Genomic DNA, 24,915 nt, shown 5'->3' on the forward strand with positions numbered 1-24,915 from the left:
TGTGCATTCTGACTACTGCACCATATCATAAATATTACAGAGGATGAGATGGGATCGTGCTCTCAATGAGATTCATAGATATTTATAGTGATGAGAATAATGTTTCTCTCGTGTCTTATTTGCTCTGTAGAGACGACATTATGCAGTGAAATATTGGTTGATGTTTATTCTGACCAATGCTGGATTCCAGGTGAACAGATGGCTTACGTGATTGTTGTGTTTTCTCCGCAGGTGCCTGAGTTGTTTGGTCCCATCCGGACCATAGCAGAGGGCAGAGGGGAGACTGTGCTCATTGGGACCACCAAGCACTTTGTCTTGCAGGGCAGTTTGGATGGAGAATTCGTTCCTATTACACAGGTAGATGCAACAGCCTCAGTACAGTTTATCTACATCGTGCACCAAGATGCAGGGCTGCGACTAACAACTATTTTTATTAGCGATTAATATGCCAGATACTTTCTTGATTGAGAAGAGCAGCAAAACCACAGTTGTATTAGCTGGAACTCGACAACCTGTGGTATTTTGCATGAAATGAGTAGATGCAGTTTAATTTTCTGTCTATTGATCAACCAATTAATCATTAAAGAACAGTGTTAAGGATTAAGTGGCATCTAGCACACACCGCTTCCCTCATCCCTGCATGTCTGAGAACCTACAGTGGTGTTCAGGTGACGTAAAGACACAGAAGCAACTCTCTAGAGCCAGTGTTTGGTTTGTTTGTTCTGGGCCACTGTAGAAACATGGTGGGGCAACACAGTTGGCTCAATGGAAGACGGCCCACTCTGCATGTAGATTTGAAGGGCTCATTCCAAGCTAAAGAAAACACAACAATTCTTAGTTTCAGGTGATTACACACCGATTTAAACCTAGTTATGAATTAAGGTGTCGTCCAAGCACTTAACAAAGTGAAGGTCACATTTGAAAGGCTGTGATGTTGTAGCAGATGAAGAATCTCCTCTCCTCTCTTCTCCAGGGTCACACTGATGAGCTGTGGGGTCTGGCTGTCCACCCCTGGAAGCCTCAGTTCCTCACCTGCGGTTATGACAGGCAGGTCTGCCTGTGGGACTCAAGTTCCCATCAGCTCATCTGGACCAAGAGCATGGAGGTAAGATTAGTCAACACTGCCCCCTGGGGTCAGTTATGGGAATTACACAGCACACAAGAAGTGATGAATCACCCACTGTTTTAGCAGGTCCTTTAGAGAAGACAGACACTGAACAACTAAAATGTACATTAAAACAATCAGAGTAATATGAAACTAAATATGTTGCATATACAGCTTCTAAACTAGCTGTGATGTCACAAAATCCTGCTCGTACTTACACCTCCACTTAAACTGAGTCCAGTTAAAATCGGACTCTGGTTTGTTGTCCCCCTTGGTGAGATTTGTTTAGGCAGGTGTAAACACAATAATCACATGGACTAATATGATCACAGTGAGACCCTTGAGAGGAGGGGGTCTTGGTCAGGTCCCAAACGATCTCTGGAGTCGTTTGTGTGTGATGGGAACATGATCCGACCTTGATCCAACCCAACTACCTCCTGTAGCCAAGTGTGCTTTGCATTCTTGGATGCGACAGAGCACACAAACTGTAGCAGCTTGCGTAGCAGTAGCAGCAGCAGCTAGCTAATATTAGCTCCCTTGTTCTGCTCAGTTATCTGAAGGCAGCACATCTTCTTTGCAAAGTGTAAAACAGTATTATATTTTCAAGACATTTCCTTGAAGTGCATTTGGCGCTCTGCTGGTATAGATATGTTGCCCAGATAATTATTACAGTATATTCCAGCTCTGCCATTGCTTCATGTTAAATTGCATTACCAATGTTTCTCTCACAGAAATATGCGCTAGTCCAGAACACAGGACTTTCTTCCTGTATTGACTTTCTTGCTCCCTTCCCAGATGCATCTGACCAATGAGTGCAGAGGACGTTCTCTCATGGTTTATAGTGATTTTGAAAAACAGCCTTTTAGTTTTAAACCCTGCACATACATCATTCTGCACTGTGAAGCTCAAACATCCAACTGAAGTCACACTGAGCAAAATGCCTTTTTTCTTTTTTAGTGGAGGTGGACATTAAATATATTTTTCTTCCTGTGTCTGACAGGATGCTGCCCAATCAGCAGGCTTCCACCCATCTGGAGCTGTGGTTGCCATAGGAACGCAGACTGGCAGGTAGGAGATCCCATCACCAAACAACACTGAAGAAATGTTTACATGATTTGATCAGCTAAAAAAGAAAACCGTCATTGGCACAATCTTCTAGAGCAGATTTTAAAAGCAAGGTTGTTGAGCTGTCATTGATCCTGCAGGTGGCTGGTTCTGGACACTGACTCTAAGGATCTTGTCACAGTGCACACAGATGGGAATGAACAGCTGTCCGTCATGTGCTACGGGCCAGGTATGGTGATAACTGCTGACAGTGTGTTTCCCCTGTGCATACAGAGTGTTTTCACTGTCTGTTGTTATTTGTTACAGCACAGTGTGTGTTCACGTCAGGGGAAAATATTAAGAAGGCAAAACTTCCAAGATGTACATTTTATTTTATTTTGCCGTCAATAATCTTCTTGTCTTCTTTGTGTTATTTAGATGGTAACTTCCTGGCCATCGGCTCCCACGACAACTACATCTACATCTACGCTGTGGCAGAAAATGGAAGGAAGTACAGCCGAGTGGGGAAGTGCTCGGTGAGCACCTGTATTTATAATCCCCCCTCATCCGTGGCTCCATTATTTTTAGTTCCTCCAGGCATCATCTTTATATTTAGTCCCCTCCTGGGCTCTATGTTTGGGCCTCCGCTCTGTACACCCTGTCCTCACTGTGTGTCGATGCAGGAGCTGTAAAATGGTAAATGACAACAGGCTGAGTCATACAGTGCTGAGTCTACGTAAACATAATGACTGAGGGCGGCCATATCAAATCCAATCCACATTTTTAGAATCATTTCTGGCGCTTGAAAACCATACTGCCTCTAGTCCAGGAATACAGTGAAGCTAAATTATCTAACCTGGTCTTTTTGTGTCACATCTCAGGGTCACTCTAGTTTCATCACCCATCTGGACTGGTCAGTGGACTCCCAGTACCTGGTGTCTAATTCAGGGGACTATGAGATACTGTATTGTAAGTATGATCATTGTCATTCACTCACAGCCAAAGACAAAGCTGTTGTTTTCCAGACTATCCCTTTAATTCAATTTCTTTTCCATTTCAAAAATAGTTTACATGTGAACTGATGTACGTCTAAATGATCAAGACAGAATAAGAAACATTTTTGTCAACATAACAGCACCCATAATATTAACATATGCTAAAACATGTTGTGTACTTTGTTTGTGTGTGTTTTCCTAGGGATCCCGTCAGTGTGTAAACAGGTGGTCAGTGTGGAGACCACCAGAGACATAGAGTGGGCCACCCACACCTGCCCTCTGGGTTTCCAGGTCTTTGGTAAGTGAAGGCTCCTTACTTCTTTTTCTCTAGGTGTGTGTTTGTGTTTTATTGTCCAATCGATAGTCGTCTCTGCTCCTCAGGCTTGTGGCCCGACGGCTCAGACGGCACCGACATCAACGCTGTCTGCAGATCCAATGATAAGAGCCTCCTGGTTACTGGGGACGACTTTGGGAAGGTCCACCTGTTCTCACACCCCTGTTCACAGTTCAGGGTAAGATACTGTGTACTGTCCTCTCATTCAATACTGGACCAATTTTAAAAACCGTGGTTCCCATTGGTCACTCAGGGTGCTTTCACACCTGCCCTGTTTGGTTCAGTTCAGTCAAACTGAGGTTGGTTTGCCCCCTAAGTGCGGTTCGTTTGGGCAGGTGTGAACACAGCAATCACACTCAGGTGTGCACCAAAACAACCAGACCCAGACCTTCTTGAAGAGGTGGTCTCGGTCTGGTTACAAACGAACTCTAGTGCGGTTCGTTTGTGGTGAGAACGTGTTCCCACCTCAATCTGAACCAACTGCAGTCACATGACACATTGTTTGTGTTAAACATGAGCATGTTACAGTCCTGGAGGATGATTAATGTGCACCTCCTCCTGTACTGCCTTAATATGCACATTCAGCACATCCAATGCATCAAAACATTGTTTTCTAGTTGGAGCTGTGCCTTGTTTTCAAACTGTATGGTTTGACTAAAATGAACAATGACAGCAATATAGTCCACGATGACCAGCACTAAAATCAACCTGCGTAGTTGTCCCTCCATTGTGACATTAGAAAGTGTCACATTTATCTTGCAAGTGTACTCTTCTTCAACGTTTTGTTTACTTCCTGGATTTTTCCCGCATGGAAATTCTGTCGAATCAAGAGCAGCTTTCTCACACAAGGCATGTTAACTGGTCCGCTTGTAAATGCTGCCGTGAGAACATGAACCAACTCTAGGCAATTATACAACTTTGTAACAAAATTAGTCCCTGATTCGGACCAAAGCAAGACAACTCTAGGTCTGAAAGCACCTTATACACAAAAACATGGGACTAAAACTTTCATTCACAATTTATTGAAAGGCAAAGCTCTTTATTTGTTTTTCTTTCCAGGCTCCCAGCCATGTTTATGGCGGCCACAGCAGTCACGTGACCAATGTGACTTTCCTGCATGATGACAGCTACCTGGTGTCAACTGGAGGGAAGGACATGAGCGTGATTCAGTGGAGGATAGTCTGAGGAGTCGACTGAAACAGATACTGTTGGTTTCTTACTGCTGCTGGGGCCTGAACCCCAGCTGAAGCAAACTGAACTGAACTGCACTAAACTGAACCAAACCAAACTTAAATTAACTCAGACGCTAAAAAAAAAAGGTGGATCTACCTGAACTGAAGTGAATTGACAGAAGAGGAACTCAAGGTTTTTCTTCCTGATCTGAGATGAACTGATGGACGTGTTAAAGTGCGGTTGCTTGAAATACAAAAAAAATAATAATTTCTGAATATTTCACCTTTTCTTTATTCACACTACATGTACAAAAGCAAATTTTCCATGTACTGTAGCCAAGTCACCAATGAAACAAGACAAAACAAATCGGATCGAATCCAACTAAACAGAACCAAAGGCTCTGACTTTCTGACTGCATCTGTATCGTTTGGCTTTCACTGTTCTTGTATCGTGCGCACTCCTGCCACAGATAACGGACTGAAGAGGTTCCAGACTGAGTATCGCCACCGTGCTGGAGATCCAAGAGCATTGGAGCAAAAAAACTGTATGAAAAGGAAGGAAGAACATAGTGATTTTCTAATTGTTAAACTTTCTTTTGTTTTGTATTTAACAACTCAGGAAAGCACTAGTGAAGCGGGACTCCTCCCTGTTACTAACAGTGACACATCGAAACGAGCCCTGAACACATCTCACTAAAACAATAATTAGATTCAGCTGTCGTCCAACCATTGCTAACTCATTTGCATTGACTCATAGTGTATGAAATCGACCCATACAGTCTGGGCAAATGCTGAAATTGGTGGACATGATAATTAGATACAGCAAGATCCAGTCAGATGTGACGTCACCTAAACTACGATCATTTAAGGAATATCAGCATTCAGAGTTAGGAATCATTTTCTACGACATTATCTGAACATGTTCTACGTTTTTGTGCTTCCAGGTCTTTAATAAAAGACACCTTTCCTATTATTTATACATCATGAGGCAAATCCTTCACTGCCACTTTCAGTTCCTTGAGTCTTCCCCCGCAACAAATCCCCGTTTAGTCCCAGATGTGTAAATATACTGAGAGGCTTGAAATAGACACGAGCAAAATAAGGGTGCATATACAGCATTTGAAACTGTTTCATATTTTTTGGGATGCATTGTGTGTTTCCTTTGCCTTGAGGTGCAGGGAAAATGAAAAGCATGTATTGGAGATTTTTCAACAATGTGAAGCCTTTTCAAATCTGTATGTATCTGTTTCGGGAAGAGGAAGGATGAGACCATTACACTGTAACTGTTTACGTCTGATGTGCTCCTCAGTCGTGCATCATCAGTCACTGGCGAGATATTTAACTGACTGACTGACTAATGCACTGCTTCAACCTGATGAACATGCAGCAGGTGTGTTCACCTGCACAACACAACAAGCAAATCACCATTTAGTACTTACCGAAGCTTTTCGTGAACCAATGATGTCTGCTTTCAACCTTCTGAGCTGCGTTCTGTCCGTACACCTACTGTACATCACACTCCTCATCTTATGGTTAACACTAAGACAATATTACACACGTGCATGAATAAATAAGATTTCTCTGACGGGGGTTCAGCAGAGTTTTAGTATGATCATAACTGCCACTTATATCTGAGGCATGTTGGTGTTGGGTTGATGGTTGGAGTTGTCCTATCAGGAAAACCACTGAACTTTAACAGCAGTAATATGAAGTCACCACTCTACAGAGTGAATGTAACGTGATTTGTCTTACCACTAAACACTTGGGGCTGCAGAATACCATTGAACATTTAACATTTGTCTGGAAGTAAATGCAACATGAAATTCCTACGAGGCTGTGTCTTATATTTTCACCTTCATCGCTGTGTTTTTATTTTGTGGGTTTTCTTTATTTTACAGTCTTTATTTCAAGAGGAGGTCTGATCACAATCTCTAAGAGATGGCATGTGTTAAGTTTATATTTCTGCATAAAGATGCCCATAAATACCAGTAATAGTTCTAGTACTGAGAGTAAAAGAGGTTCGGGCATCTTAAAGGAATACTTCACCCACAAAATGACCATTTGTAAATCAGTCTCGTATGCCTCCTGGATAAACGGAGAATCCAAAAATGCGGAACATTCCTAATGAGTTGAAATAAACAGAGACATGTTTAACAACAGCAAAATTATATCAAAACATTTTACAAACTTGCCCACAAGTCATGGAATAATCCGAGTCTCATGTATTCAGTTGTACTTCCCAAACATATGCATTTTCACTAAAACTTTATTCAAAACACGAGTCTAAACCAGTTGTCGGCAACCTTTACTGTCAAAAGCGACATTTTGGGCCAAAAAGCTCTCAGATAATCTGCCTGGAGCAGCAAAATATATTTGAGCCTTAAAATGAAGGTAACAGTAACATCACCATAACTTATAGGTCTACATGAGCATTTTTTAATATGTTTTACCACAAGGTGGCTACTCTGTGGTGGCCTATTCATGATTGTTGGGTACTTTAACTTTGCAGGGTTGGCGGTAAAAGCAAACAACTATGTCCCGGTCTGTTAAATTCTCTATTGTCCTCCCAGACTTTTTTTTTCCGATCTGGAATCCATAGCTAGCTTAGCTCGGGGGATCCAAGACAAGCTGACACTAATGAGGTTTAAAAAAAGTAAAGAAAAAGGTGATAGGCTGTATGACGCACATTTAGTTGATTAACTGTAAAATCATTTTTTTATTCTGTGTAGACTCTTAAAAGGATTCATGGGGTTGGTGGAAAACAGGGTTACTTTTCTACAGTTTCAACTAAATTAACTCTTTCAAGGTCAAAGCAAATTATGTTTGTCAGATTATAAAAGACTTGAAGGATTTACTCAATAATGTCAGAGTTGGAACTACTTAAAAAGAGACATGCAAATTGTTACCTTATTTTTTTCAAGTTGGACCAGTGATGAATTTTTTTTTTTATTCATTGTTTTGTAAAATGATGAACATCTACAGAATGTACATGTAATTCTTTACACACAAAAAAAGAAAATGTTGGAGCTGATGGTCCTTTAAGGTTATTGTGCGATGGATTCATTGGCCATTCTCCATCTGAGATCACACTGGGCTGTATGTGGCCCATGAACTAAAATTCATTCATTCATTTATTTTTTCCACTCATGTCCATCCGCAGCAAACAAAGCCACAGTCAAAAATTATAACACACATTCCATGATCGAGAAGGAGCAGGGAGAAGAAAACAGTCTGATTTTACCTGCCTCTCTCTCAAAACACACATAAATAAGAAACAGACGATCTGACAGTTGCAGTTAATACCCAGTACCTACAGTAATTTCAGATGGAAACATCACTGATTAAACAGAAGAATCAGAAGCCAGAACAGCTCCTACATGTCAGATCCATATAGTCCAGTTATTTGTTCTTTATACATTTTCTTAAACTGAAAAATAGTTAGACGTCCCTTTAAATCATTGTCTAAAGAATTCCTCAGTTTAACACCTGCCACTGAAATACACATCTGTTTTAATGTCGTCCGTGCAAACTGGTGCTTAAAGTGAAATGTTCTTCTGTGCTCGGCTACAGATAAATAAAAGCACACATGTAGAGTAAGGAGGGTTCCAGCAGAGCCTTGGACTAAGAGGCATCTGGTATTTAAAGTGCACAATGGAATGAGTGACCAGTTAAATAAATATGAATATAAATAGCAGTGTAATCTAACTATGCGTGAGAGGGACAGAGGTGACAATGTCCTGTGTAAACTTAAGTACGGCAGAATAAGAACAGTACAGGCTTCTCATTGTCTTGTGATCTAACACATACACACACAATATTCCTTTGTCTTCACATGTTCTATATGAGATTTCCATGACAGTTTATCATCCATTATCACACCCAAGAGACACTCAATGTAAAGTCCATCTGTAGACAGTGAAACCATTTCATCCTTCTTTTGTAAGTCTTTTTTATTGAAGAAACAAAAAACAGGCCTACAATGTCCCACTTTATTTGTACATTTTTCCATCTCACATCTTAAAATAAAAGTCTGTTCATACAGTGTATTTAGTTTATAGTCCCCAGCTGTTGGGCCAATGTTGGAGGATCAACTGTATGGCTTTCCAGCTACTTGATAAAAGTATCTTTAATAAATACTTATCTGTGTTTGGGACAGTTTCAGGTACAAATAAATAGATTAAATCCATCATAATTATCTTATAAAACAATTTCATCCTTTTTTAGATTTGCAAAAAACATAAATTTAGTTGTATCCACAGAGCTCCTACAGTCCCTGTAGTCATGGGTAGAGGGGCGCCATTAGGCTGCACGTGCGCGTCTTCTCCACAGGTGGGCAGCATTGAGCCGGCCTCTCCTCCCCCTCTCCCCTCCTCGCGCGCAGCATTAGCATTTCCCCCCCAAATCTCTCCACCTCACCAAAACACTCCGAATGGGAAGAAACCATGGCATGAGGGAGGCGGCGGCTGACCACCACCGTTCACCGTCTTCTACCGAGCTCGAGCCCCGGCTGAACATGGACTTACGGATACGCAGCGGCGCGCGTGGAGAGCAGAGACAACGGAGCACAAAGCGGATGGGAGAAAACGCTCGTGTCCTCGCTTAGCGTTCCTGCAACACGACTCATCATCTAATATCTCTACAGAGGCGCATATAGGGGACGCACGGTGAAGCCTCTCAGACTGTGTATACAGAAAAACAAGCGGACTGTCGGTTGTGTTCAGCAGCCTCGCCAGTGCCATCATCTCCGGCTGGATAAAAGACGGGAGAATGAGGTAAGCGGCGGCGGCGGCGGCCAGCACCATGCGCTCTGTTTGACGCGTCATGACAGATGCGCACCGACACTCAGCCTCCAGCAAACTGCATTCATACATTCATCTTAAAACAATATACAACAATAAGAGCATCTTAAACAAGCTGTGGCTTATTTCTCCCTCTCGTTAAGACAGGATTGTGAGCACCCAGGGGCCCACCCACAGGGCCTCAGCTCCATATACGCGTCCTTTACCAACCCCAACATATACAAGGCGATTAATGTGCATCACTTGTGCCGTTTCCCTTCTGTATTAGCCCTCTATTGTCACCGCCGGACCCGCCCAGCGTGCTCAATGCAGGGTTTAAGCCAGGCTAAGGTTGTCATGGAAACGACAGCATCATGTATTTCTGCACATATGGTGCACCTGGTTGGAATAAAGCGGCGAATATGGCCTGTGCGAGCGGAATAGGATAAGTCAGGGCGCTTATATCCATCGCAGAAGGAGGAGGAGGAGGGTGTTTATTCTGGTGGTTGCCAGGCAGGTTATGAGACGCCCCCACCCCCACCACCACCCCCTTCCTCACACATACACCTACATAAGCCCACTCCATGACTGATCCACATATGCAGCCTATGGAAAAATGTCTGCTGTTTAAATCCTCATTGTATGGACAGGGGGTATTTTCAGCCTTCCCCTGCTTGTGTTGGTATGCAGTATGCACCGAGGGCCAAATCTTCTCCAGCAGCAGCAGAGTCTCTGTATTTTGTTCTATTTATGAAACCGTCCCTTTATACTCCCCCCCTGCTGCCTATAGTTTGACTCCTCTGTGCCTCCGTAGCTGCAGCCTGCATCATTTTGTTTTATGGCTTCAGATTCACTCTGACAGCTCTCCTCAGATACAGTACACTCTCTGTTTTTACTGTAGCTACCAGTGTGTGTGTGTGTGTGTGTGTGTGGCTGTCTGGGGTGTGTAGTTGTGCAGTTCCTCCCTTCAGAGAGAGGAAAGGGAATAAGGGTAGGAAGAGAGAGAGCCATAGGTGCTCTCACATCTGGATATCTTGTGTGAAGTCTCCCTCATCCACATATTTCACCCCTCTCCTGTAACCTCACACAGCTCTCAGCTCCAGTCGCTGCACTGTTTTGCTCTCCAGACTGTAAACATGTAAGATTCATATCTTCCAGTCCAGTTGGACGCACACGCCGTTTCCTCTTTTCTGCAAAGCTGTGTGCTGCTCGCGTCCCATCCTGTGTGTGTGTGTGTCGTTGCCAGAGGCAGATCTGCTCTTTGACTCAGGCCCAAAAGGGAAGTCTTAAATCTCCACAAAGCAACAACAAGGTGACCCGGCTCCTCTTTCTGCAGAGTCAAGACGAAGATGTAATTCAATGAGATAATTTGTTCAGCGTCACTGCCTCCTTTGCTGCGTTTATGTAAGGGTTATGTATGTCCACGCACGTGCTGAGAGGGGTGTGCACGTATGTGAGTGTGGCTGGGATATTTTTAGTCCAGTAACAGTGGTGGTTTGATTATGGGATGCGTTCTCTCTGTTCTCCTGTCAGACTGGCTATTGTCATTTGGTCGGTTGGATGCATGTGTGTGCATGTGAGGAACAGTGGAAGAGGGCAAAACGCGAGGCGTCCGTCCTGGACCGTTAATGCAGGATGATTTCTGAAGCTGCTTGTTGTGGTGACTCATCGTAGGAGAGGTAGAATGAGCGAGTGCAGCCAGTGGAAGGTAAAACGCTGAGTTATGCATCTCACTGCAGGCTGCTGCTGCTGCTGCTGCCCTGCGAGCTGATCAGAGAGCAACTCCTCCACGTGAGCCGGCGTCACCACGTACCGCCACAACACTCACATTCTCCAGGGTTTCACTGACGCAGCCTTTCAGGGAGAGCAGGCAGAGGCAGGGTGAAGGAAATGGACTTTGAAGTAATTAAATCACAATCAGACAGGGCCGGGGATTGTTTACAGATTTGTCGATACTAGTGCCCATATGACAGCTGAATTTATCTATGTGAGTGATTTTTATATAACAAAAGAAGCTGGAGTTCTCAAATATGAATCACAACTAGGGCTGCAACTAATTATTGATTTCATTCTCCACTAATGTGCCTGTTATTTGCACAATTAATCAGTTAACCATTCAGTCTGTAAAATGTCAAAAAGTTGTGAAAAATGCTCAGCACAATTCCACAAAACCAAAAGTGACATCTTCTGTTTGCTTTCTTTCTGTAACCAACAGCCCAAAACCCCCCAAACTCTTCATTTATTGTTATAAATGACAAAGAAAAGCAGCAAAATCTCACATTTAAGAAGCTTGAACCAGCAAATGTTTCTTGGTTTTGCTTGAAAAATGACAGAAATGATTCATCGATTATTATTGATCGACTAATCTATTAATCTAGTAATCATTGCAGTTCTAAATACATCTTAACATGGTTTAAATAGTGTAAAATCGGGCTACGCAATCGATCGAAATATTGTAATAATCCCAATATTGTCAAGTGCAGTCTCCAAATTCTGAATTGCAGCAGCTGTGTCACAACGTACCAAATAAATGAAGCATTGTAGTGCTACAGACATACTCCAGAAGGGAACATGCGTGTTTGGTGCAGACCCCAGCAACAATCACATCATCATCTTTTTTTTAGTGAATAGAAATGCTAAACTTACCATTCCCACTAAAGTCATGACTCATATCACAATGGCAATATCTGTCAAAATAATCACAGTATGATTCTTTTTGTGTATTGTGAATCCCTATTGTAAAACTGGCAACATTTAAATTTAAATCAGACACTTTCTGACCAAACAATATGTAAACAAGATGACACATCTCACCAGACGTTCAATGGTACTGTTTGGTATTTGACACCTGCGATACAGAGGGACATGCTTCTGTTAGGGAACATAAGTATTGTAGAGCATAAAGTAAAGATGCTGGGTTTTTTCCACGAGGTATACAAAGTAGGGCTGCAACAATTAGTCGACTAATCGATGACTAATCGACTATTAAAATAATCAGTGACTATTTTAGTGGTTGACTAATCGGTTTGAGTCATTTTTCATATAAAAGTACCCCAAAATACTCTTATTGCAGCTTCTCACGTTCAAATATTGGTAGCTTTACACACTCCCCATGACGGTGAACTAAAACCCTTTGGCATGAGTATGAAACAAGACATTAGATGACATAATTTTGGGGTTTGGGAGAGATAGGGCGAGATTTTTCAACATTTTAACACATTTTTCGATGAAATGATTAGTCGACTAATCGAAGAAATAATCAACAGATTAGTCGACAATGAAAAATAATCGTTAGTTTTTTGGTGCTCACTCCGACACCGCTACTGATGAGGTGTCGCTTTCTGACACCAGTTTGGCTCCGCCCACAAAAAAGTCATTGCTGTGTACAAACACAAAAATGGGCCATATAGTACTTGACTTTCAATACCCAGTGCTAAGCAAAGGTCGGTCATATCAGGTTACGCCAACATTTCCCAGTTTTAAGAGGTTATCATGTGGATGGATTACTGAACAGGCCTCTTGGGCAGAGGCCCAGGGGCCCCTTGGCATTCACTTGCAGAATATCACTCAAAGAGACACGTACAACCAGGAAGAGACTCAAAATGACCACACAGAGATACAAAACGATTACAATGTGTACGATGTCTTGCCTAATTGTAGGAAAGGTGGTTGGGCTTTCTGCATGTCTGGACCCAGGGCCCCATTGTCTCACAATCCACCAATGGGTTATCAACAATTTTTCAGCCATGCTAGCAGCTTGACCAGGATGGATGGTGATGTCTGTCTTTGGTTCAGACTAAAATATCTCAACAACTATTGAATGGTTGCCATGAATTCTTTTACAGACATTCATGGTCCCCAGAGGATGAAGCCCACTGACTCTGGTCAGCAAATTTATTTGTGCAGTACTTTGGTTTATGATCAAGTACCTGCAAAACTAACAACCCCCTCAGCCTCAGCTGTTAGCATGCTAACACACTAAAAGTAAGCTGGAAACATGGAAGGTAAATATGATATCAGCTAAACGTCAGCCTGTTTGCGCTGTCATTGTGTTGTCACAGAGCTGTTATTATGTCTGTAGACTAAAGCTAAATGAGACGAGTGACACCATGGGGTCACATTATCGTTATCTGAGGCCATATCGTTAAATACACCAAGGCTAAAGACATTTTTTCACAACTCGACACATCATTTTACCATCCATTTTTTGTGTTAAGTCAAAAGGGTATCCACTTTATTTCTATGGGATATCATCGCAAGATAAAGTAATTTATGTCAGCTTTTATTTACTAGAGCAGATTTTCAAAGGGTCCAAAGTTCATGTACCCCCTGTTAGTATGTGGTGACATTGTCTTTTAATTGGTTCTCTTGAGTCACATGCTTGGGGCTGCCTTTCACAAGCTTCTCACAACGCTCTGCTGGAATTTTGGCTCATTCCTCCTGACAGAATTCATGTTACTCAGTCAGGTTTCAATGTCCTGTGCCGAGGTGTATTTAAATATATGGTCTCAGCTGTATCTGCAGGTGGACAAAGAGCAAAAACAAGATGTGGATTAATCAATATTCATGTGAAAACGATAACACAATATTCAGACGACTGATAAATTCTGCATACATACATGCACTCGAAGAGGACTGTCTCTCTGTGGTGATGTTATAACAGGGATTTAGTTTCTTCAAAATGACAGTGTTGAAGCTGTTTTTTCTGCCTCCTGTAGATGTCAGCAGTTACTGACAGCAGTGTGTTGCATTGTGCTCTGTAAATGTGTATCTGGCCACTTCATTTCTTGACACAATTCATAACTGCAGTTTCTCTAGATCAGTGCTTCCCAAGGGGATAGAAGATAAACCTGAGGGGGTGCAAGAAGAGTCAGGGTAGGAAAACAGAACAACCCTGTGTATTACTTTATTTTTGTTTTTGCTTTTTTCACATGTGAATTGCTGAATATCCTTTTCAGGCTCCTAAAGACAATTCAGATAACACAGGGGAAAAGATCTTTCCGTAGTTAATGTGGTTGTTACCCACAGATATGTGGATGCAGTGACAGCAGGTTGCAAGTACACACTGCTTTGTTTTAAAAGGAGACAAGTCAGAAAGGCTGAGAACTACTGTCAATGATTATCTTCATTCAGTTTGAGCATTGGCTTTTCTATACAGTAAATGCAAATACCATGTGTTCCTTAGTCTCTGCTCTGCACTCACCACATACCATATACTATGTATAGCCTGCGCTAAACACCACAAACCATCATACCCAGCATCAGACTGTAATCAGGCCATTTTATAGCAGATCCCATACATCATATACAAGCTTTGTATTATTGGAGATTGGGTGTGTAATTTGACTTAATGGAGGTCAAACAGGCCGTTTCAGATGACACCAACCACACACTAATCAAGCCAGCGTCCTGTAGTTCAACCCCGTTTTAACACTGTGTGTGTACATAGGTGTAGATTTTGTGGGGGACGCACGTGACACATTCCCATCAGCAATTAGAACGTGCATTTTTCTATAACAATGAAAACATGAATGCATATGTAGATTTGTATTTTGACAAAATTTATTTTGACACAATTTAACCTTCACAGCCAGTAACAACCAGAACAACCAGTGGTTTCCCCAGGTCAGGATCACTCACTGGACCTGATTTTAGAATCAGTACAGTATTAAATATCTGGCGAAATATGCAAATATACAAGATAAGAAGTGTTTTCAAGGAGCAAAAGCAAAACCAGTGCCTAATACAGTAACAATAGGAGTAAGACAAGTACAAGAGTTACTGAAAATTAACTAAAAAAGCAGACTGCCTGATAATCAGTGTTATACTATATAACCTCAAATAGTAGCCCGGCCTATAATTGAGACAGGCCTTTAATTCCTTTCACAAATATGATCAAATTGTTTCTTTAAATCAGTATGAATATTACTTGTATAAAATTAGGCTTTGAATAACATATCCATTCTGTGTTTGATTTGATTATTGATTTGATTTATTGACACAATTGATACATAGAATTTAAAATAATAAAAACACATGTCTGCAATTGTCAGGGATGGAGCAAGAAATGGGGCTCTTATGGACTAAACGAATATAAATAACTTACTGGCCGATCGCAGATTGGACACATATTCTGACTTTATGACAGCTTCAGAAGAAGGGGGTCACCACTTATTTTTCGTAAATCTGAATTACTTACGGTCTTCTCTGGTGCTCATGGTTTCAGTAAAATGAAGTCAACCAAGCTAACAGTGTGTAGCGTCTCCATATTAACCAGTTTTAAAAGATTTTTCAATCTAAACAACTAGCTAACGTTAGCTCAAGTGGGTCGTCGACAATCCATCCAAAGAACTTCTATAAAAATTAACAGCTTGGCAACCAGACCAGGCCTCTAATTGAGACAGGCCTTTATTTGGCAAAATGTGTAGCTACACCGGGCTAGTCAAAGGGACTGGGCGTTTAATTGGGACCAGGCTTTTAATTGAAGTTTTACAGTATAATCATATCACTGATTATCAGGCGCAGTCTGCAGGTGAAGGACTCCCGTACCCTCTGTTTCATATCTGCGTCCCCCAGTGTTGAGTGTATGTTCTGTAGTTGTGAGTCAGCTGTTTCACTTCTCTCATATACATTCACACAGTTCGGCCTTGGATGTACATTAGCGTCTGCCACTAATGTTTGATGCATGTTCCTGTTGGCTATTTCCTAAAAGGCCTGCTTTGTAAAAAAAAAAAAAAAAAAGATGATTATCCTGTATTTCACTGACCTTCTAGAGTCTGTTGCATGTTTCTTAGTATTTTCTAAACCCACAAAGTCCCCTAATCTTTCAGTGGACCACAATGCTCTTTGTTTGTTTCCCACACCTCGGCCCACTGTGGCAAAGAAGCTTAATAGTCTAAGTTTGCTGTGGACAGATGGACCACCAGGTTGAGGACAAATTCTGATAACGCCACAAGGAAACCACAAATGTTACCCTGGATGAATAAAAGCCTCGGTTGCTCGAAAATAAAACGAATCATTGCATCTGCTCCTGCGGTGCGCTCAGTTTTTGAGCTGGAGAGTGCGCCCTTTTATGAAAGCCGGGCTGAATGAATGAAGCGGTGTGTTGCTGTGTGTTTCCCACTCTGTAGTTAATTGGTGATTAGGGGTTACGGCTTGCTTTTATTTTTAAATTCTGTTGCCGTAGAGTCTATTTAAAGATGAACCGTTCATGCTATAGAAAGGCGGGTTGTGGAAGCACTCCTGTTTCCTATATAGGCTAACATGTAATTTCCATCCAGTGGAAATGATTCCTTGGAGGTTGAAAGACGGCACTCCACAATCCTCAAAGCGGAGCGAGGTGACTGGTCTGCTCCGGTCACATGTTCTTCTTTCTCTCTCCCTCTCTCTTGCATTCCCTTACTCTGTTGCAACACTCCTCATCTCCCTCGCTCACTCCTTCCCTCCCACTCCTTCTGTGTCTCAGTCTTATGTTTGCTCTGCTGGCATTGTGGATCTTTTAAACATTTTTTCTGGGGATGTGAAGAAGAGGGAAAGGTTGGATTTGCTTCAGCGTCAGACAGCATGTGTACCGCTCTCTCCTCTCACACTGACACTTCCCCCTCTCCTCCATAATCTCTCCCTTTATACCTCCTTTCATCCTTCGCTTGAGGACTAGGCTGTCTTCTCCAGCGACATGTATTCCCTGGACGATTTCGGGTAAGCCAGCGCCACTCCTCATCATCACCTTTGCCTCTTTTTTAGTGTTTCTGTGCTGAGTGGTGTGAGTAAAAGGAAAATTGGCTGTGGAGTGTGCTGTAATGATAATGCTTCTCCTAGGAGTGCTGCTGTTTAAAGCCTGGCTCAGCTCTCAGACCACAGAATCTGCTGGCGTCTTCAAATTGCATTTTTGTAGGATTGTTTGCAACAAAACCTGCATTTCTTTACGTGTCATTCTCAGCGTTGTCCCAGCTCTACATGCTGTTTTATATAATAATGCAACTGTCTTAAGTTGGAGAGGAAGCGAGGAAAAACGGGAGAGGAAAATCTCCTCTAGGAGTTGCCGACTTTCTCTGGTCTGTCTCCTTCTTTTCCACCCCTCTGTCTGTGTTTTCTCTGGAGCCAGCTGTTAGCAGAGACGCCTGATTGGTTACCCTCGAGCAATCTTTCATTGGTTCAGTCTTTTTTTTTTTTTTTTTTTTCCTGGGAAGAAGGAACGAGTCCCTCGCAGTCTGTCAGTCTGTCCGCTCAGCTGCTCTCTGTCGTTCACAGGACGGATCCCATCTGACTCGTTGCATGTGTGAGAAAGAAAGGCAGGAAGAAAGGGATAGAGCGCGCTAATCTCTGAAAGGCTGCACGAGTGGGACTATCAAAAGCCAGATGATACAAGGATAGAGGGGTCTCTGTATAATATGGCCTCGGCAGATTACAGCGGGACGTGGTGATTTGTTGAAGCTCAAATACAGATGTGGAGCGCAGAGTGGGGCAGAAGAGATAACATCGGAGGTTTACGCTTGACCGCTTGCACTCTAGTAATCTACTGTAAAGTACAGTACATCACAGGGAAAACCTCTCTCACAGTGTGTCCATTATTTATCAGGTGCTGCTCATACTGACGTTCAGACTATAATACTGCAGTGTAACAAAACAAAATTTAGATTTATATTATAGCATCATTTCAAAAACACATATTTCCCTCTTACCTGTAGTGCTGTTTATCAGTCTAGATTGTTCTAGGGTGAGTTGCAGAGTGTTGGAGAGATCAGCCGTTGAGATATCTGCTTTCTATCGAATATAATGCAGCTAGATGGCACTCAGCGCCAAATAAAATACATCTGAAAAACTCAACAGCAATGTCTCTCTCCAGAAATCATGACCCAGTTACACAAGATAATCCACAGACCTTGTTGTGAGCAGTTTCATGTAGGAACTAATTTCTTCCTTCCGAACTACACCCGACAACCGTATCACTGCGCAGAAGGAAGTGTGCATCTACTCATGGACGAGAGGCTCGTGCTTATGACAGTGCAAGATGCAAACATCAATAGCGTCCTCCTCGGCTGAGCTGTAACGTTAGCTAGTGGTGCTAGGTGAACTCGCAGTGGATGCACGCGTCCTTCAATTCAGTTTTATTTGTAAAGCCCAATATCACAAATCACAATCAACATCCCGGGGCGGCTGTGGCTCAGAGGTAGAGTGGGTCGTCCACCAATCGGAAGACCAGCGGTTCGATCCTTGGTTCCTCCAATCTGCACGTGTGAGTAGCAGGTGGCACCTTGTATGGTAGCCTCGGCACAGTGTATGATGTATGTGTGTGTGAATGGGTGAATGTGACTCGTAAGTGCTTTGAGTGGTTGGATGACTAGAAAGGAGCTATACAAATGCAGGTCCATTTACCATCCATTTACCGTCCCTCTGTCCTTTGGACCCTCACAGCGGATAAGGAAAAACTCCCCAAAAAAACCTTAAACGGGGGGAAATAAAATGGTAGAAACCTCAGGAAGAGCAACTGAGGAGGGATCCCTCTTCCAGGACGGACAGACATGCAATAGATGTCGTACAGAACAGATCAACATAATAAATTAACAGTAATCCATATGACACAATGAGACAGAAAGAGAGACAGAGACAGAGAGAGATGCAGGACAGACAGTAATGACAGTCGCTACAATAATAGTATTTTGGTGGCATATATGTTAATATATGACAGTTTATATATGTGCTAATAATAATCATGTAATAGTAGCAGTAGTAGTAGGACCATGACAGCAGCGTAACCACAAGGCAAAGCTGAAATTTGAGGGAACCTGCGAGACAGTGGAGCATAAAGGCTCCCTTCTGCGCGGTGATATGGTTGGTGAGTGTAGTTGTTGCTCTCAGTGAGGACTGTGGATTATCTTGAGTAACTGGGTCATGATTTCTGGAAAAATCATGTTCCATTATATTAGAGAGAAGGCAGACATCTTTACGGCTGATATCGCCAACACTCGACATCTCACACCAAAGCAATCTTGATAAATAGCACCACAAGTAAGAGGGAAAATATGTATTTTTGATTATGGGGTGAAGTGTCCCTTTAAGTGTTGCCTCTAGCAGGTTTCTGAAATTCTGTTTAAATCTTCATCTAAACAATCCTGTTGTAATTTCTTCCTGTTTAGCTGTCATTTATTCTCGTTCTTGCCCCTCTCATCCTCCACATATTTCAGCTGACAAATCAGTAATGGCACAAATTCCAGTTAATGACACAGGATACAAGACTGTATTCAACGCTGACTGAAACTCTGTCAAATATAGACAGACTTATATTCCCTTTGTCATTTCGTACCCCTTGTATATTCGTTTGTGTCTCCTCTGAAGTCTTTTCCTCCAAAAGGAAGCGGCGTTTCCCTTTAAGGATCAGGATTAGTGACAGGACTGGAAGGTGGAGAGAGGCGGAGGAGAAGGAGAAGAAGAGGTGGGGGAAGGGTGTGCATAGAAGTGGGGGGTTGCTATCCGTATTGTACTGTATGTGTCCATGACAATTAGCCAGAGGGCATATTGGCATCGACAGAGATATGTAATGAATAAGTGATGTCGTTATGGGGGTCAACATGCTGATTTCACTCAGGGGGACTTTACTGCAGCTCGTTGTAGATGCAGTATGATACCGCTAAGTGATCTCCGTATTTAAGACGATGATTCCTAATCAGTATTTCATCAGAGAATCCTTAGTCTCATTATGTGTATTGATTCTGTATGAAACCAATATTGGAACCAGATAGCTTTGACTGTAATGGGTGATTGTACTGAACAATAAATGCCTCTACTTGCTGAGCCATTGTATCTACATTACTAATGATGTTTTTGTCTACCCGTCTAGTTTAAGATTAAATATTTTTGGAATGCAGTCGTGAAAAATATCCTGTATTCATGACATCTCTGTCCTCAGAGCTTTATAATGTGAGCTGATGAAAGTGTTCAGGATGACACTGCCCACCTTTACACTGTGGTGGTTGTGTAGATCTTCTGTGCTGTCAGGGTGAAGATGTGTGTGAGGCATCTGCGTTTTGCCAAAAAATACACTTAATACCTTTAATGAAATTCCTCCAAAGTCTTCACTACGTATATTATATGAGTCTGGACAGGCATGCATGCAAACTGTAACTGTTTTGGTTGGCCGAGACTAACAACCGTGAGGTGGTAATTCTTTGTTCTTTCATGGTTAGTTTATGATCTGATACACATTCTCCACAGCGAGAGCTTTGTAGTTAGACGGCCTGTCATGCTAATTATTGTTTTGATCTTAGAGACGTCAGCAACAATGATCGAGGTCATATCCACGTATCATACCATAATACCTGTTGTGTTTACATGCGTGTTTGTTTACAAAAGAATGTCACCAGAATTTGATGCCGAAATAAACAGCAGGCTTTTCCTGACCATTATTAGACTTGGACACAACACTGAATAAACAGAAAAACACTACACTGAGACACATTTTATTGTCATTTCTGGTCGAATTTAAAGTTCATTGCGCTTTGAATTGGTGCACTTGCATTATTATGCTATCATCATCGTAACAGTGGCATAAAGTGGTCTTAGAATGACACTAATATTGTTTATCATAATTATTTCGGGGACAATATAATGTCCAACAAAAGTAGTCATTGTGACAGGCCAAATTGTAAGTGTTACCTTAGGCACCACCAACATATTGTCACAGAATCAAAATCAAAAATACTTTCTGAAGAACTATTGGATAAAGGTTCGTGAATGAATAAAAAACATTAGACTAACTTTGAGTTTATTAAGTTATTATTTTTTTCCCCTTGTGTATGTATATACATTTGATTTATTAACACTCAGTGACACTGTTTATGTTAGGAAAAAAAAAAAAAAATCAATAGAATATTATTAATTTTTAAAAAAAGGCATCAAAAATGTGCATTATGTTACAATGTTGAACACTAGTTTGTAAAATATTTTTAAAAAATAAAAATATGTGTATTATGCTGCTTTACAATGCATAAAACTAGTATTGAAAGTTTTAGAAATACAAAAGTATGTGCACTATGCCACACTGTAAAACACTGTATGAAATAGAAATAAGAATAAAAAGTATGTATATAATGTGTAGGATAGGTTAAATATACATTCAAGAGAAAATGTAATTGAGGTGAAGTAATCACTATTAATGAGATTCTGTATGAAGATTATGAACAAACTCAATCAGCAGCCTTTAATAAAGAGGACATACAGTAACACTATTAAAAGGCGAAATGAAACATTTGTTGTATGTGTGAAAATGTGTTTAGTCCCTAAAACAAGGACATCAATCACTGTCTTAAAGTCTGAGTTACTTTGAAGCTGTTTTTTCTGAGTGATTTTTTATTTTATTTTTGAGAAATGAATCTGTAAAGACTTGAATTTAATCCCTGAGACAGACTTCTGACGTGCAGAGCTGCTGCAGCTGTGTGTACATTTATTTTTGGACAAAAAGACCATCAAAGCCACAAAAAAGTGGAGTATTTTTTAGGAAGTGTCTGAGGAAAAACAAAACAAGTTCTTAGAAAGATAAAGCGATGTCTTAGAGGCACTCCCTGGTCAAAGTTGAGATCTTCTAAATTTTCATTTCCTCTGGTTTTGCATTTAATTTTGACTTAAATTGTGCCTGTGAACGGTAAGTTTTAAATATGCTACTTCTAATGTGCACTGGTTGAATGTATTTCTTAATCACGTCTGTGTTATAAGCAACAGTCCCACCCTGGGACACAGAGAATCACATGTTTGTTGCTCAGTGCGATCACTTGCCCTGCAGCAGTTTTCGCCTGTTACCATTTTGAAATGTTAGTGAGCGGGCAGTGTCCCGTCCTCGGGGCACAGCAGAGACTCGTCTGTCACAGATCGAGCTTGTTAACATTTGCCCGGCCCGCCGCAGAAATGTCCCGCAGTCCAGCTGGGCACCCAGAGCCGCGGACGAGCCAACGGTAATTCTTCTTGGCACAGGCGTTACTGCGAGCCCCGAAAAAAAAAAAAAAAATCCCTGTTGACTGATTCTCCTGTTTGTCCAATCACTGTTGCCTGTGACCCTCATTTAACCAATCACAAGTGGCATTTTGTGCCGCAGAGTGGCCTGTCACGCCCCATGGCGGGGTGACTCTGTGTCGTGTGTGTTGTTTGCTGTCACTGTGGCATATGAGGTCAGCTATTAGAGTTGAGGGCAGTGAACCAGAGAGGGCAAAGGTCAGAGAGTAATATTCTGTCATCCTTATGCCGTCAGTCCTGGGACTCTGTGTGTGTGTGTGTGTGTGTGTGTGTGTGTGTCAGTGAGAGAGAGAGGGACAGAATTAATCTGAGTTTTGTGTGTCTTGCTCCTGATGGGTGTATTTATTGCATGTTGTGATCATATTCATCATCATATATGATCATATATTGATCGTTGCGTGAAGACGACCTGTAATTGGTTGAATAGTCGCCACTAGATTTACGGGGAACTGTGATTCCATTGTACTCCGGCTCTTTCAGGCTGTACTCAGCTGTGCTTTGAACTAAATGTTAACATCAGCATGCTAACATGCTCGCAGTGGCAATGCTAACTTAGTTTAGCATGTTTAAAGTAATAATTTCAACATTCATTCATTTTCCGTAACTGCTTATCCCGTTAGGGGTCGTGGGGATGCTGGAGCCTATCCCAGCTGTCACTGGGCAAGAGGTGGGGTACACCCTGTACAGGTCATTTAAACATCATCATTTCATTTAAAAGAATGTCTGTTAAGTCACTACCTGTCCCCAAGCGAAGTAACACAATGGTGTTTGGGCCTGTTGCCCACTGACGAAAGCATTTGTTGTTGTATTTGCAGCATTACTAACTGGGTGTCTGTGGTGACAAACGACACACGGTTAGTGATCCGCAGCAGTTTGTCTGCCAAAGAGGGTAGCCAGAGCTTAAGCAAAAGCCTCGCTCTCTAACCTAATTGTGTGAAGTGGTGTTCTGTTGGGTTCTCTGCTGGCGCTGCGAGTAAACAGCAATGACTACAGACAATGAAACTCCACTGATTAATTCCCTTTTCCACCCAAATTAGTGTGTATATGTGGGATGTTTTTTAAATGTGAGAAAACCTGTTAAAAATAGGGGATAGACATTACCAGTAGACCAGAGCAGTGTACCCTGCTCTGCTGTGGTGTGTCACATAGGATTGCAACAGTATGAGATTTTTCATGGTACGATAATCGTCTCAGAAAATATCGCAGTTTCAAGGTATTACAGAATTTATATTATTATCACTCAGAATGACCCTTAAAGGAATGAAAACAGACGGGTTATTGTTGGTTGAACATACGTTTTATTACTATAGTTGAGACTTGAAACCATTTTGTTAACGGAAGTATGTGTAAAAAGTCTCCCCTTAGAAAATAACTCAAGTAAAGGGGAGATTCCCTGTCCAGTTGCGTTTTTTTTTTTTTTTTCAATAGCATAGATAAGCAAATGTACACGGTATGATAACCCTCAACCTTAATATCATGGTATACCTTGAAAACCGCTATATATCACTGCAACCCTAGTGTCACGTTAGACATCACAAATGCGCCAGAGAACAGGTTAGTAAACAGTAGAAAGCAGCATGAAGGCCAGTGAGAATGTTACAGTGATTACTTCTTTTTATATCTCTTACTCATTCAGTCTCTCTCAAACTTAGTGCCGACTAATTCTGAACGATGTTTGAATGCTGCTTGGAAGGAGACGGACAGCATTTTGTGGCAGTGTGTCATTGCATTGCACCAGAAAAGGGGTGAAAATTTGCCCTCCTGGGTGGCTTAATTCCATCACTTCAGATCAAAGCCAGTTGGAGCTGGCATCAATAAATACCTGTAATGACTGCAAAGTCATCTGTCCCGGGAAATGAATGCCAATTGTAAACGTTCACTTTAAATATAAAAGCCAGATGTTAGTGGGTGTTAATGGGTTATGGTGCAGTGGGAGAGCGGCTATAAAAGTTTAATTAGTTTAATGAGTATGTAGTCATTAGCCAAAGTATTGGACAACATTTCGGAACTTTGACCTCATGGTGGCGCTAGATGAAGTTAGGGAATCACAAAATTACAAAATCTCAATTCTAATTCAATGATTGCAGAGAGACATCTCACTCAGTGCCACAAATCTGACCTCATGGTGGCTCAGCAGGTAAAGTCAGAGGATCAAAGTCGGAAGGATAAGTCCTCTAGTGGGAACCAACCATATACTCACTGGCCACTTTATTAGGTACACCTTGTTAGTATCAGTTTGGACCCCCTTTGCCTTCAGAACTGCCTTAATTCTTGGTGGAAACATTCCTCAGAGACTTTGGTCCATATTGACGTGATAGCATCAGACAGTCCATGATGACAAATCTCCTGTTCCACCACATCCCAAAGGTGCTCTGTTGGATTGAGATAGGTGACTGTGGAGGCCATTGGAGTACAGTGAACTCATTGTCATGTTCAAGAAACCAGTTTGAGATGATTTGAGCTTTGTGACATGGTGCGTTATCCT

General features: G+C 41.8%; 2 protein-coding genes across 7 annotated transcripts in view; both read left to right on the forward strand.

Moving 5' to 3' along the window:
* Positions 1 to 6,482, forward strand: part of eml1 (EMAP like 1) — a 75,381-nt gene extending 68,899 nt beyond the window's left edge. For all 5 annotated transcript variants that reach the window (XM_050061385.1, XM_050061386.1, XM_050061382.1 and 2 more), the window contains 9 exons: positions 232 to 357; positions 974 to 1,105; positions 2,106 to 2,173; positions 2,311 to 2,399; positions 2,588 to 2,685; positions 3,031 to 3,118; positions 3,347 to 3,442; positions 3,526 to 3,656; positions 4,538 to 6,482. In XM_050061385.1, the coding sequence (XP_049917342.1) occupies positions 232 to 357; positions 974 to 1,105; positions 2,106 to 2,173; positions 2,311 to 2,399; positions 2,588 to 2,685; positions 3,031 to 3,118; positions 3,347 to 3,442; positions 3,526 to 3,656; positions 4,538 to 4,663 (954 nt within the window). In that variant the 3' untranslated portion in view covers positions 4,664 to 6,482. The remainder of the gene's footprint in view (positions 1 to 231; positions 358 to 973; positions 1,106 to 2,105; positions 2,174 to 2,310; positions 2,400 to 2,587; positions 2,686 to 3,030; positions 3,119 to 3,346; positions 3,443 to 3,525; positions 3,657 to 4,537) is intronic.
* A 2,529-nt stretch (positions 6,483 to 9,011) lies between these two features.
* Positions 9,012 to 24,915, forward strand: part of evla (Enah/Vasp-like a) — a 61,154-nt gene continuing 45,250 nt past the window's right edge. The window contains exon 1 of one of the 2 annotated variants that reach the window (XM_050061536.1): positions 9,012 to 9,422. In XM_050061536.1, coding sequence (XP_049917493.1) covers positions 9,418 to 9,422 — 5 coding nt within the window. In that variant the 5' untranslated portion in view covers positions 9,012 to 9,417. Of the gene's footprint in view, positions 9,423 to 16,837; positions 17,127 to 24,915 lie in introns of those variants that run through there. The other variant, XM_050061535.1, reaches the window with a different exon arrangement.

Source organism: Epinephelus moara, chromosome 14, assembly GCF_006386435.1.
Source record: "Epinephelus moara isolate mb chromosome 14, YSFRI_EMoa_1.0, whole genome shotgun sequence".
Classification (NCBI taxonomy): Eukaryota; Metazoa; Chordata; class Actinopteri; order Perciformes; family Serranidae; genus Epinephelus; species Epinephelus moara.